Here is a 15269-nt window from a genome sequence, read left to right as displayed (position 1 = left end):
GGCATGAGTTACTGTCCAGTATTCTCCTATTCTCTCTGCCTCCGTAGCATCTCTCATTAATTGCCTAACTTGTTCATCAGCCATTTTTAAACAATTCCTCTAAAACTTATTATTAAGCCTCCACAATTGTTAACTATTAAAGGGTCTTGACTCACCTTAGAAGAGTCAAGGGTGTCCAAAGCTCTGTAGTTCGTCCGGTAGTGATGGAGGATGGTGCCCCGTCGTCTCCCCAGAAGGCGCCGGAGTCTTGCGACAGAAGCTGCGACCAGACTGCCAGTAGTTCGTGCCTCGGCGTCCCTACTGCGTTGATGGAAGCCAATGGACACAGGACTTTGTTGGACGTTCTGCTGGAGTAGCTAGCTGCGATCTCGCGTTGTCGGTGTCAGGACCCACTGTTGATGTTGGATGACGTTCGATCCTCACCAGCCCCAGTTACTAGCCCACATATTTTCAGTGATTGGATTAGAAGAAGATTCTCCTCGAAGAAGCGTCTTCCCTTCAGGTGTTGTCGTCACTCCTCCTGGTCTCGAAGGTGATTAGTCTTCTTGACGAATTCGTTCACAATGACAATTTGACAATTTCAGGTTGTCTTGGCAAGATCCCGATTCACTGCCGCCATGTTGTATGGTTCGACGTGCAAGACAAAGTGGTAGGTGGACAGAGCAGTCTTGTCGTTCCATACAAACAAATTTAGATCTCTTGCGAGTATGTCCGAAAATTACGTGGATCGCTGGTAGTTGTGTTTTACCGGATTGCCAGGAAATTGCAGATGAACAGGATGTGGAGTGGAGAGAAGTCCAATCGAAGTTAGAAAAACTCAAAGTCCATCTGGTAGATAGGATAGATTTATTAAGTGAGTCGAACAGACGACTTACACAACTGGCTGCTGACTGTTGACTGTCCTCAGGAAGGTAATATTCAAAGTAACATACAGCATTGGCCCAGTCATAAGCATAAAAACTAATAACCTCTACCTCCCTCTCAGTTAGTGAGAAGTGCTCACTAAAGCTTTGTTTATACTGTCGAAGGGCTGTCAGGTTTATAGCTGTGTGTGTCTTTACTCTGCAGCCATACCCAATACTAAGAAGTTATCCTGTGGAATGTTAAGAGTTCGTGGCTATCGCTCGGTCTTGACATCTTAAAATAACAGGAGGGCTTGGTGTTTGGTCCCTATGACACTCTAAAATAAGAGAGGGCTCTGTTCCTTATGACAGCTATCCCCAAGTCAAACTCAAAGCGAAACTCATGTCACTGCAGACGGTCTGTGTTCAAACCCCATTTGGGGCCCATGACCAGATTTTTGTTACTGTCAGACAGTTCGGGTCTCTTGCTATGGGGCACCCTCTCTGACGAGAGCAGCCTTGAAGTTATCACTCTCCCAACATTCCTAAGCGACCTCGACATGTTTGTCCTAAACGCTGCCCACTTACCTCAACTCTTTTCAGCACTTACTGGTACTGAAACTACGCTGAAACAGACGTAGCGCCCACAGACAGATGGACCCCTTCCCTCGGTAAACAGAATGCCCCACTTTTGAACACGTGCATGCCTAGGACAAAACTAAAACCTTGGCCTAGATAAGGACGAGACCTGTAGCCAACAACGGCTGTGATGGGGAGGGCCAGCAGCTTTTTTTTCGACTAACCGACAAACCCCTCCTCTCGCTGAAAAGGGGGCCCCATATTAAAACACGCAAACATCTTGAAAAGAAAAATATCGTCATGGGTCTCAACGGGACTTGAGACCAAGAATTACTGTGCTGGCGAAGGTCAGCAGTAACTTAACCGACAAAGAGAGTTAAGGCTCCCACACACAGCCGCGACACCCGATAACCAGTTGGCCATGACTCACACTCAATCAGTATCTACAAGTACATGAAACGACATGGGTAGCCAAATGGAACAAATAATAGAGTTTGTCAAAGAATATGCTTTATTGTATGATACTCGTCATCCGATATACAAGGATTCACGTGCTAAGGATAGAAAGTGGAAGGAATTGGCTGTTACAATGAACAGAGACAGCAAGTAGAAAAATGTGTATATATTTATATAGGGTTAAGTATACAGTAACTGTGGGCATTCTTAGTGTAGGCTATGCATCAGTTCCGTTCACTAACAGGAATTCCAGGGGCAGTCATCAAGTTGAAGTACGCAACAAACCGCTCTCTAATGGCGTAGCTAACGTTTGGCGCCCTTGGGAGACGTAAAGGTTGGATAGGGAACATTTCTCCTTCTAATGGCTCCACTCGTAGCAGTTCTTCCCTGTACTTTTCATCACAGATTTTGAGATGTAGAAAATTATGAAGCAAACACGCTGCTGATACAATGTGTTTTATATTTCATTCTTTCAGTTCTATGGGTCTCAAAAAATCCTCCACTTCATGGCAAGAATAGGCCTCCGCCAATTGGTATATTGATTAGTGATGTCTTGCCTGATGGCTCTCAGGATTTCATCAAACCTGTCAATATTCATCCTTAAATATATGTAGAACCGATTTTCGTCCTTCAGGAGTTGGGGTATCAATGTATAAAACTCCCCCAGTTCCTCTCTTGACAAGTGCATATCATGAACCAAAGTGATTCTTCTCTTTCGCCTAAAATAGGAACACACATAGCAAGCACTTATACGTACTTAATTAGAGACTCGTTATGGAAATATTTGTACATATATGTGACATACTGAATATGTGGAGGAAAAGAACTACGCAGATTTAGTGTTCAGTAAAATACTTGCCGGGATTCACCTCCGTCTTCATCAAGAGCGACAGCTAAAAGCAAAACTCCTTCCTCCAAAGACGGATCCATGACTATTTACCGCTGCGATACCGCGCGGTCTACCGAGTGCTAATACGTAACCATATGAATACACTGTATCTATATAATATTTTCAGGTTAAATTTCTGTGGGCAGTACAGTCAATGCCATGTTGTCCGAGCTAATAAATAAAAATACTTTTTAAATAAAAATGCTTATTTTTTATTTTTATGCTAAAAGTTACTGCACTTATCGATAGTACTTCAGATCAGTAGTACACCTGTTGCTGATAACCTACGATTATAGTTTCAATCCTATTCTCTTGGCCTGCATTTGTTTTGTATAGAACTAGCTTATTTATATAGCCTATATTTTGTTAACAAAGAGTTCACTATCATTGTAGATATACAGTTCAATGTGTAATGAGATCAGCTGGAAGCGATTCGAGTCATTCCTCTGGAAACAAAGAAAGCGCATTTCTCATATGAATATCAGCATCAGTAGTATGTTTAAAATACACGCACTTTATACACACATTTTCATACAATTCGGAATTTCATACACGTATATGTGGGGGGCAGACTGTGCAGACAACATAACATAATGTGGAAAAAGTAATTTACGAAAGAACATTTCCTGTAATACTGTTATGCGATCATACAGCTTAATGCGAATTTGTATTATGTAATGTTGCAGGAGGCATTTATTTTAATTGTGGGTTACTTCTTAAAGTGGTGTAATCACATAACTGATCCGTTTTGGGTACTTGCCAGAATTTAGATTTGAAAAATCATAGAACGAATGGCCACGGTGTTTGTATTGCGTATTTTGTTTTGGTGAAACTTTATCGGGAGTTGGCAAATGGATGAAATGTTTCTTTCACTTTAAGCCTTTTCCAAGCGACGAAATTTGTAATGAATTTACAGATATTTCCTTGATACGTCCTCGCCTATTATGTTTCAGAATATCCGATATTTCCACGTATGCTATGTGCAGCAGAGCCAGTCAGTAAGTCCAGGATATTAACTGGACCTTAGAGCTTCCGCCGGCATTATAATGCCTCAAATTTTCAGAGAGAAAGAAATTTAAAAATATGCTCTTCAAGAAAACATGCTTGTAATAGGAATACTAGAGGCAGAGAAGTAACTCAACCTACGGAACTGAATCCTTGAGAGGTCGTAAATAGAGACACAAGAAGCGGCAAAATTCACTATGAGTGACCGGAAATACTTCAGTGACAGAAAACAGATTTGTTGCAATGTACGAAAATAATGAGACGCCAGTTTAAAGAGAAAAATACAAATGGAATTATTTACATAAACTTATGTAAAGTGACTACATTACGTAGCAGCGAAATTCATCGAACACAGACTTCTGGGAGACAATACGCACAGCCAACCTCCCCGAGGTTTCCAGGGTAACGGTAACAGAATCTAACGCTCTTTTCTTCGGAAGCTCCCAGCTGTATGCTGCCGTTACTACGTAACATTACGAGATGTCCAGTGTCAAGTCTTCCTCTACCGGACTGAGTATGGTGGTCCTGAGCACACTTTCAAAATTTGTTCCGGATCAGACCTGAAATTTTTTGCTTAATAACACGTAGGCAGATATTTCATTTAACTCTGTTATGTATACACAGGGTCTGCATACACGCCAATGTGCATTCGTACATACCAAGGCACAATTCGGACACATTCACACTCAAATTTGTTCTTATGCAATCGGTAACAATTCTGAATGCTGATTTCATTACGTCGCACGATCATTATAACTTTATTTTCGCTGTAAAATATGTGAGGAAAGTATTATACATTCTTTTATGGAAAAAAAATATAATTACAATTCTATTCGAAGGACTATATAATTTGAAGTCTTGGAGTGTCTTTTCAGCCATATATTAAGAATGACTTTGTCTTTGGAAACTTCTTTAATATTGTATCATATTGCTATTGGTCATGTTGGAACGTTGAGAACTGGCTCGGTGAACATCGTTCCAGATTACTTAGTTCCAGGAACTGCTGTTCGATGTCAGACTCCAGTTCCAATTGTTCTTGCAGCGCTGAGTCAATATATTCTGAAAAGGAATGAAATATTTTACAGAATAAGAATGATCCATCAAATTAAGATGTAATGGTCCCTCTAATTACGCATTTCCAGGCTCGAGACTGCTGAACTTGCCAGAGATAGAGAGACACGTGTTGGTTCGCAATTTTACGAAGTAACAATACTTGAGGATGAAAAGATTAAACTGAAATCAATCTCGTGAAGAAGTTAAGAGCATATGAATGTTGGCAAATGCTTGCTACCCTCAATTAAAATTTGTATTTCCGTTGCCTACCTAAGACCATAAGAATTCTATGTAAAACTCTGTATTTATTTTATATTTTACTTTGTATGTTTACGGAACATGGTCTCTTCGCCCTAAGGGAAGGACACCATTTTCGGGTGCTACAGAACAAAGTGCTGGAGCAACATTTGTACTTACGAGAGAGACAGTAAGAGGAAGCCAGAGGAAACTGCGGAATAAAGAGTAACATAGCTCCTCACCAAATGTTTTTATGTTGGAAAGGTCACGGAGAGCGAGAGTAGCAGGACATGTAGTGTAAATGGAAGAGATAAAATTTTATACTACACTTCTAGGAGATTTTCAAGGAAAGTGGGCATTTGGAAGATCTAGGTACAGAGGGAAGGAAAATATTAAAATATGCCACACAGACTGGGGTATGACGGTGTGAATTTGATATGTCTGACTCATAATAGGGGCCAACCGTGGCCTTCTGTGAACATATAAATGAACCTACAAGTTTAATAGAAATAGAGAGCTTTCCTTACCTGCTCAACACCCACGAGCTTCTGAAGAACGAATCTGATCCAGGAAGTTAGTTTCTTAGTTGTTTCTATCCTACGTCTGTAATGGCGTCTTACTGTATGGAAGCATGCAATTCATTGGGTTCTAACAATAAGCAGCAATTATTCAATTGGCATTTGTGGGGTACTGTTTTTTTCTAATTCGCTACTGGGGGGTGGAGTCCAGTTGGGTCCACTAGGCACTGCGGCCACTGATTGGCATATTGTACCTGTCCCGGGTGATTATATTGATGGCGAATTTGGTGGAATTAAGATTGGCTGGGGAAACCGAAGTACTCGCAGAAAACCTACCCCAGCGCCACTTTGTCCACCACAAATCCCATTTGACCAGACACGGGTTTGAACCCGGGTCGCCGCGGTGGGAAGCCAGCGACTAACCGCTTGAGCTATGGCGCGGCCATGGGCTAATGTTAGTACTAACACTGTATGCCTTTTCTTGAGGGTAAGAAATACATTTCTAGTCATGTTTAACTGGGAGGTGTACCTGGCTTTGCCAGAGCAAATAAACACTTGTAATCAGAAGCAACTTTTGTCCCAGAGATACCGGTAGAGAGCAATACAATTACAAACAGTGCTTGTGTACTGATGTTACCTCGCACTTTCCTAACCGCCATTTCTCTTTCAGTAATTGTTCTGGGTGTGTTTTCTGCTGGATGGAACAACAAAAATGGAAGATAACAGCCTACTCGCCTAAGGAGACCTGCAAATCGAAGCCTTTTAACGACTTTTATGAAAGTGTTGTTTATTTTTTAAAACTGAAAATGAAATAAATTATCTCAAAATCTATAGCAGGTAGATATTTTTTTTTCTCCCCTTGACACTACAGCCCCAGTGGGCCTAGGCCTACCTCCATGGACTCCGTTCACTTCGGTTTTCCTAGATCTTACACATACGGATTGGGCGAGTGATCAGCTCGTCGCAAGGCCTCTACCTGTAGACAAGCACAGAAAAACGCACACAAACATCCATGCCCTGAGTGGGATTCGAACCCACGATCCCGGCTTCGGAGCGAGCGAAGACAGTACATGTCTTAGACCGCTCGGAGGTAAATATTTAGAGGTAGTAATTTTTGTTTAATTTTCTAAGCTTTGTCTAATGCAAATACATCAATACGATAGGACGAATGGTTCTCGACTAATAATTTAAGAATTTTGCCTTAGGCGTTTCCAAACTCCTTTTGGGACATTTAAAATAAAAACTTCAGAACGTTCAGGTGTCCAGAACCTCACCAGTGAGGTCCTCTACCGTAATATCAAATCTGGTTTAAATATGTGCAACCGTGTGGACGTGTTTAAACAGCACACACTCCGAGGCCATACTTACGCATGCAGTATGTCGAATTCCTGAACCGTTATGCCTATCCGTTTCTTCAAAATAATGGTTATTTCTGTCACCAAAATTACATGTTCTTATCAGAGCGTCGTTACAAAGTAAACAAAATTTTCCAACAGTGTCGGCTCGATATATGATACAACTACGTCCTAAGTGCAAACACGTAGTAAAGATAAGCAGCGGCACGCACAAAAGGAGACTACACAGAATAACACCTATACAGTACTAGAAACAAGAAGAAGCCGCTGCAGCACTATAGATATAGGGCGAGTAACCCTGACATTTTTAAAATTTAAAATTTAGAGAACATTTTTTTAAAGGATTTCAAATTAGAGCCGAAGATTTTATAAGTGCTAATCACGAAGACCTATGTTTTTAAATTTTAAATGGTATAAATAAGTGCAGTGTAACAGGTACGTGAGTGTATACACCTGATGATGGCCGTTTGGGGCCGAAACATGTAGTGTATAGAGAGGAAGAAAACGAAAGACATATAAATATAGTTTGCACTTAGGATGGAGTTATATCATATATCGTATAAAGTGCAACAGGATGCTTAATTATAATACGAGTAGTGTTCGGCTCATTGCCCAGTTCGGCGCAGACAGGGAGTTCTTAGCGCAATTGAGAAAGCATAAAGTTACAGTCCTACAGTCTGTTACTTTTATTGTTTCACATGTTGGCTCTGTCACCATGTTTGTAATTGCTGACTTACAAACAACATTTCACGTGAAGTGTGTACTGTGCTATCTATATTATGTATGCTTGGCTCCAGCGAATCATTACTTATCGCCATCATACCCGTGCTGAGGTCACCAAGCTTCAAGAGAATTACCTGAACAAAAGCTGTATATTTTCTGCAGATCTGTTATCATAGGTTTACATCATGTCACACGAGCATCGCTAATGACGCTCGTTCGCCATGTTGTTATAACAAATTGTGGGAAATCAGGAACTAATCGATCACCGCTTTATAATTTGAAACAGGAGCTCCACATATGCATTGACAGAACCATAGAAATTAGGATTAGCTCATTAGCCTATTTACCTGCCTCAAGAAAAGGAGGTAAGCTAAAATTACCGGACACTTAACAATATTTACGTTAGTCACGTTTTCCTATTTTAAGCAGAAGAGTTTTTGCAATGTTGTAGCATGTCTTCCAGCACCTAGCCATTCAGAAAGCATTTCTCATTTCACGTGTGGTTATGTGGGTACAGGATGGGACTGTTACTGCCTGGCACAATGAAGTGTCGCCACATTCCTCAGTGTAGTTGCACGTGGTACTCCTCTCAGTTACATTGCCCTATTATTAGAACCTTGTCACTCAATATTTCACGTTGACAAGACGTTTTAAAAGGCAGATTAAAAATAGTTCATATAAAGAACTGGACCTTTCGAACTGTCATTGTCCTGTATGAGAAGTCACTGCAGGAGGCTACCCATTCTGAGATGGGGCGGAATGGGATCAGGAAAGTTGCGAGCTCAGGGAGTTATAAATAGCCGAAGAAACATGTAAAGACGCTTTGTTTTTTCCTCACTTGGTTTAAAGCCTTCTACCTCCAGCAGGATCATCAGGGCCCACAAATAGGCTGTATACTGTACTGTACTGTGTATACCGTTGAGTGTGCTTGTTAGCTTGCTTAGCGGCTCTCAACTTAACAAACCTAAAGCCGTTGTCGAGAAGGTCAAGAAATATCCCGCCTCTTATGGATTCCAAGGGTTCACTACGGTCTTCACAAAAGTTCACTGCTGAGTCACATGGATGCAGTTCACACACTCACACCCAATTTCTTCAACATCGATTTTAATATAGTGTCAAATCTGTCCGTACATTTGTCAAGTGGCATCTTACCTCCAGATTTCCCAACGAAAACTCTGTTGACATATTTCATATCCAACATGCTTCCTACTGGCCTATGTCTTGTTCAACGGCTCTTCTTTCTTTGGATTGCAGATGAAGCATAAATACTTACCTATATGCTCCCCCAGTAATCTTCTAACGGAGTCAAACGGGATGTACTCCAAAATGTCTTCCTCCAGGCTGGACGTACAAGGAAACCCGTCTACTTCTCTCAAAACATGGTCCAGAATTTCCGGCTCGGTTGCTGTAAAGCCCAAGCGACCTGTAACCAAGACCCAGTTAGTCTAGAGGGGTCTAATCTACTCCGTCGTGTGGACAGGCCCAGTATCTAGTCTACTCCGTTACGAATTGAATGTTCGGAGCGATAAACCTCAAATCCATTTATGACGTACTCGTATATATTTCTGCAGATTGTAAATTATGTGTCAATTGAGATTCTTAAAATCGTATATTATGTATGCATTCACTCTTGTATTGTATTGGAGGAGGGGTGGGGTTTCCCCTTGCACTTAGACCAAATATTGGTCCATTGTGCCTACCCCTTTTTGATATTCTACCAGCCTCTATAACCTACCGGTATTGGTGCGTGCCATCAGTCCCGACTCAGCCAGCGAGTTCGGCCTCTACTGGCTCAGCGGTATCTCTCGATGCTTCCCCCATCTACTAGAGGCGATAGAGACTCTTGTTGGGCGGGAAATGTCCGATTCAATTTGGCTCAGTAGTCCCCTTGGGACATCAGGTTCTTTTACGTGCCGTAAAGCTACGACACGGGACCCACGGCTTAAAGTCCCTCCCGGAGGACTCGTTCCCTGAATTTTTCCGCCGGGTTTGAACCCGCGCACCTTGAGTCATGAGGTGGGAACATTACCCCTAGACTACGGAGGCCGCTTACGTTCACTCTTAGTTCATTTCTGATAAGCAAAGGAGTTCATAATCCCCCACTATACTAAAGCAAATTTTGACTACAGCTTTCACGAATCATGAAATCATGAGGTTTCTAAAATATTTTTCTTGGAAGAGTGTCAATGAGCAACGGGTCCGAATCAGAAATATTCGTTAAGATCGGGTAAGATGTGATTTCTGTCGGCCCTGCGGTCACATATTCTCTGATCTCCAACCCTGAGAACGAAACCAAGCCCACATGAATCAACAGGTAAATTAGTTGGTTGAGGGGCTATGCTACAAGCTGGAAGGTCGCGAATTCAAGTCTCAATGAGGTAACTGGATTTTTTTCAAATGACCTAATCCTTCCAGCCTCACTATGGCCCTGAGGTCGACCCAGCCTCTAACAGAAATGAGTATCAGGAATTAATTATATAATTTTCTTGGGAGTAAAGCGCGGCCGGCGCTTAAGGCTGCAACTTTACCGCCATCTTTGAGCCGATTGTCTAGATAATGTGGGACCCTCAACGTCTCACAACCCTATGGGCCTTCACGGCCTATTATAGGGATAGTTTTACTTACTTACTTTTACTTTTATTATATACATTATGAATACTGTTATCTTCCGGCCGATAACAGCGGCCGCGCGGTCTTAGGCATGAACTGTCTTCGCCCGCTCAAACGCTGGAATCATGGGTTCGAGTCCCACTTGAGGCATGGCTATCTGTGTGTGCTTATTCTGTGTTTGTGCTTTCCTATGTGCAGGTAGTGGCCTTGCGACGGGCTGATCCCCCGACCAAGGAGTCCTACCGACTGTGTAAAAACATCCAGAAACTGAAAAAGGCGCCAAGGTCCAACGAAGGGCTTTAGAGCTGTAGATAGATTATCTTCAGGGATATAATACCGTGTATTTCCTTGAAAGTCAACCGACATTTCGGAGGAATATATCGCATCCATTTTCAGGGTCGAATAAGTAGAGCAAAATACACGTACCAGCGTAAAAACCAGTGACAAGCAGGGGCTACAGAAGATTGCACTCTTCACAACCACCACTGCTATGAGAACCTCAGACCCTGCAGTAGGGCTACTATATTCTGGAGTGTTACGAAATGCAAGATGTGATTTTAGTTAAGTTCGGAAGCTGCATCATCACAATCGCTGTCAGGCCTAACAGTAAACATTGCATTCTAATCTACTTCCTGTAGTTATTTTCCATTTCTCTCGAAAGTAAATTTCAAACTACTCTCTTTTAGTTTAAAGAATTTTTACGCCACAAAGGCCGCGCCATAACTCAAGCGGCGGCCCGGGGTCGATCCCGGGGCTGGTCAAGTGGGAATTGTAGTGGACAAAGTGGCGCTGGGGCAAGTTTTCTCAGAGTACTTCGGTTTCCCCTGACAATCTTCATTCCACCAAATTCTCCATCATCATAATCACCCGGGGCAGGTACAGTAGGCCAATCAGTGGCCGCCGTGCCGAGTGGACCCAATTGGACTCCACCCCCCACTAAACGAAATTTACGCCACGAACCAAGTGACTGATACTCACAGTCGAGTTCTTCCAGTTCAGGTCCCCCTGGCATGCTGGGAGAAGTATAGCCCGTGCCGTGGTTGGACTGACTGTCACAGCAAGACGAACCTGCAATACAATTGCATCTTATAAATCGAAATTGATGGAAGGGCCGTCAATTTGACAGTATCTGGAAAAGGGTCACTGCAATGGCTCGTTCAGTTCATGCCGTGTGGTTATTGTTACGAGGCACTCCCGTTTAAGTATCAGCTAGGGATATGCAATAGCATGTACACAAATACGTTACAGTTTATGACTCAGAAACGGATAGGTCATACGAGAGAGAGAGAGAGAGATGTAACGGTTGCTGGAAGGGGATAGGCATATGTGTTGGTTGTAGTGTGACGGAGACAGAGACAGTCTTACAATATTTTCATTTCATGAATACAGTGAGATTCTTGCTCGTTTGCACGCGGGGTCGCAACGAAAAATAGACATTTACTGATTTTATACTTCATGTTTAGATTATATAATGAAGCTGTATCAGCTGTTGATGTTACATTTTATTGAATAAGATCATGATTGAACGAGATGAAATGAGAGTCGTGGGCCATGAGAAAGAAATGTCCCTTGCTAAAGTTCTATTGTTCACTTCACTGAAGAAATTTTATAAAATTGCGAAACGCTCGTAATAATCATATTCAGTATATAGGAAAAACTGATATTGTGAAATATGGGCTGTCTGAATCACATCACATTCGAATTACTGTTGACACTTACTAATTGCAATTGGGTGATGTATTTAGGACATTTATATCTTGTAATTAAAAATAATGTGGAATGTAGACCAGCTGCTACGTAACGACAGCGAAATAAACGACTATATAACAACCATTGTTAAGTAACGGCTCCGCAAGAAACATGTCTCTACGGCAACAAGAGAAGACAGCAATATGGAAGAGTCGTATTCTACGCGGTCCGTGCCGAGATATACGTATAAGCAGGGCAAGTTGGCAGGCATGATCTGATGACTTACGCTTGCCCTGCCTGGGAACAAGCTACAGAGACCGACCTCTTAAAATTGCAGTGCCTGAAAACAAGGTTCTTCGCGACCACTGGAAATTTTTTAAGGTGCACACCGGTCCGCGATTTGCACACTGCTCTCAGCTTCCCGTAAGTACGAGTATACTAAGCTGTCGTTGTAGCAAAAGACAAGTAAGATAGATCTGATCTGCTTGGCAAAGCCAGGACTGACAGAGGGCTTTACTACAGTGCAAAAGGAAGAATGTTCAATAACCTGCTGTATGTGCTATAGCTACACCTGACAAATGGCGAAACCAATTCATAAAAGACAACTCCATCCTCTCGCCAGACAGGATGTTACATAAGGATTATGACCGCAAAAGTTTAGTTGAAAAAACAAAATCTCTGGTCTTGAGCCTCAAGGGGCTTGGCGCAAAGACGAACTGATTGGCCGTAAACCGCCAGTCGTGAAGTAACTCTGACTTTGACTTGGCATGACCTGCTTTCTAGAGCTTGTACTGACAGAGGACTTGTATATAGTACAGTGCAAAAGCAAGAATTCGAAATACAGTGGAACCTCGCTTAACGAGCATAATTCGTTCCAGAATCTTACTCGTAATGCGAAACACTCGTTAAGCGAAACAATTTTTCCCATATAAATTAATGTAAAATACGATAATGCGTTCCATGCCGAAAAAAATACTCAAAAAATTTTATGTATAACATTTATTCCAAGAAAATTATATATACATTGTTAAGGAGCGTGAATTACCTTCATCTTTTCTTCTGTGCGGAATGAACCAACCTGGAATGCGAATTCGATTTTCAGAAAAAAAAAATCAAAACAATTAGTTTATTATTTATGATACATATCTAATTCTTTTTTATTAGAAAGCTGTCTAGAGACATTTGTTTCTTCCATCGCTTCAAAATTTGGTGAAAATGCGACACAGCATTATCATTAAATAAATTTGTAGCATGCATAGCCACTGCCTTATTAGGGTGATGCTTCTCAGTGTATGATGCAACAGCTTCCCATGCTTTCAGCATTTCTCTTGTTGCACCAGAAGACTGCTTGCTTTGCTGTTACCTCCTCCTCCTCCTCTGACAAACTCTCCTCCACAACTTCTTGCTGTGAAGCACAATGCAACTCCAAATCGTGCAAATCGTTGATGTAGACCGACTGTATGTGCTTGCTAGATCAGCCACGCTCACACCTCGTTCTCGCTTTTCAATGATTTTACGTTTCATGTCTACGGTTATTTTTATTCTCTTATGGCTGTCTTTTTGCGGCTTTTTCTTCGGGGACATTTTGCAAGGGTTATTAAACTTTGCACAAAAAAAATTAAAAATAATATGTCTGAACACAAGTTTGGAAAAATGTGTGATCACAAGCGACACTAAGAGCTAGCGGAACGAGTGCTGAACACAGACTGATGTAGCAAGCGCACAATCCGGGACTTCCCCTCTCGTGACTCGTTATGCGAAACGTCGCTCGTTAAGCGAGTCTTTTTTTTTACAGTTTGTTTTACTCGTTATGAGAGGCGCTCGTTAAACGAGGTTCCACTGTAATATATATTATGTAATATACGTGTGCGATATGTGCTCTTGGAAAAGGCGAGGCATGTACACAAGAGACAAACCAATCCTCTCGTCAGAGAGGCTGTTACATAAGGACAATGACCATAAGGGTTCAGCTGAAAAAAAGACCTCTGGTCCTGAGCCTCAATGGGCTTGACGTCAAGGCGAACAGATTGGCGGCAAACCGCCAGTGACGAAGTAATTTTGACTCTGACTCTGTTACAATTAGTGGAGTGGAAGGAAGGACAGGAGGCTAGAGCAGCAGAGTGAATCAGTAAGCCAGCGAGAAAAACGTACAGCGGACAATTTCTACACAGAGATACCGGAATAAACTACACATAGTGAATTGACGGCCTTCTGTTTGCTGCAAGCAGTGCGAGTGAAGTCTGCAGCCTGGCCGCATGGCTGTGCACATCACGTGCCTTGTGCGGTTCCCGTGTGTAGCTGTTAACAGTAATAGTAGCGATAACTCTTACTATGGCTAATGTACACACCCCAGGATTTCAGGAACTGTGTTCAAACCTGATTGAATCTCTGAGATTGGAATATGAAAACATCATAAAATAACATCCTGACACCGATGGAACGTGTATGCGGATACTCACCTAGCGGGATGTACCCCTGCGTTAGTCTGCGATATTTCGAAATGGACTCTAATTGCCCAAAACCTGGCGGAAACCGGGAGGAACCCCCACGAACTTCTCGCCGCAACATAGGAAACAGCCAAGACCGCAATTACAGCACCTCCGTCCATTGAGGAATTCCGTGAGCAAAGAATACAAAAGCGGAAACCTAAAGACAAAAGAGCCGAGAAGCCTCAAACATCCATAACGGGAGCCAAGAACCCCAAATTGCGGTCGAAGTATGAATTTCCCGGCAGGAAATTTTAGAATCACTGAGGTCAGATGAAATGAAGGCTAAACATGGAAGCGATGCGGATAAAACCATCAAGCGTCAGCAACATCAGGCGCCAGCCAGCCACGGCCTCCCATTGTACTGACCTCTCAAGTAAACATTGTACAATTGCAAAGGCAACTGAAGGTTCAGTGAAATGCAACTTTCAGTTCTATAACACCAAGAAAGAGAGCAGAGTTCTCACGCAGAAGATGGCGGATCTTTCGGCCATCTTCTTTCGCTTCGAGAGCAATAACCTCCCCTACTTCGCCTTTTATCCCAAATCCCAGAAGCCTGTAAGGGCTGTCACACGGCACTGTCCAGGCTCAATCTCTGCAGAGGATATCTCATATGGATTGGTGATCCATGGTTTTGATGTTATTGGAGTCAAACACACGTCTACCACCCGTCAATCACCTCCAGAAGGAACGACCGCAGTAAACATTACCGTCTTCCTAATAACCTCACCTAGGGCGGCGAAGTACAAGGAAACAATGAAACTGTGGAGCCTCTGCCGTCCTGCAATCAGGGTAGATGCGTACAAAGCCCAGACTGGTCACACGCA

The 15269-nt window shown here is 42.4% G+C and overlaps 1 protein-coding gene across 1 annotated transcript in view; it reads right to left on the bottom strand.

Moving 5' to 3' along the window:
- Positions 1 to 1999: 1999 nt before the first annotated feature.
- LOC111871370 overlaps positions 2000 to 15269 on the bottom strand; it is an 89060-nt gene continuing 75790 nt past the window's right edge. The window contains exons 10-12 of the mRNA XM_023864441.2: positions 11246 to 11335; positions 8931 to 9080; positions 2000 to 4830 (exon numbers count right to left, since the gene is read on the bottom strand). Of these exons, the coding sequence (XP_023720209.1) occupies positions 4703 to 4830; positions 8931 to 9080; positions 11246 to 11335 (368 nt within the window). The 3' untranslated portion in view covers positions 2000 to 4702. The remainder of the gene's footprint in view (positions 4831 to 8930; positions 9081 to 11245; positions 11336 to 15269) is intronic.

This window comes from Cryptotermes secundus, unplaced genomic scaffold, assembly GCF_002891405.2.
Source record: "Cryptotermes secundus unplaced genomic scaffold, Csec_1.0 scaffold182, whole genome shotgun sequence".
Classification (NCBI taxonomy): domain Eukaryota; kingdom Metazoa; phylum Arthropoda; class Insecta; order Blattodea; family Kalotermitidae; genus Cryptotermes; species Cryptotermes secundus.
Note: the sequence above shows the minus strand (reverse complement) of the source record. Positions and strands in the feature narration are given on the sequence as shown.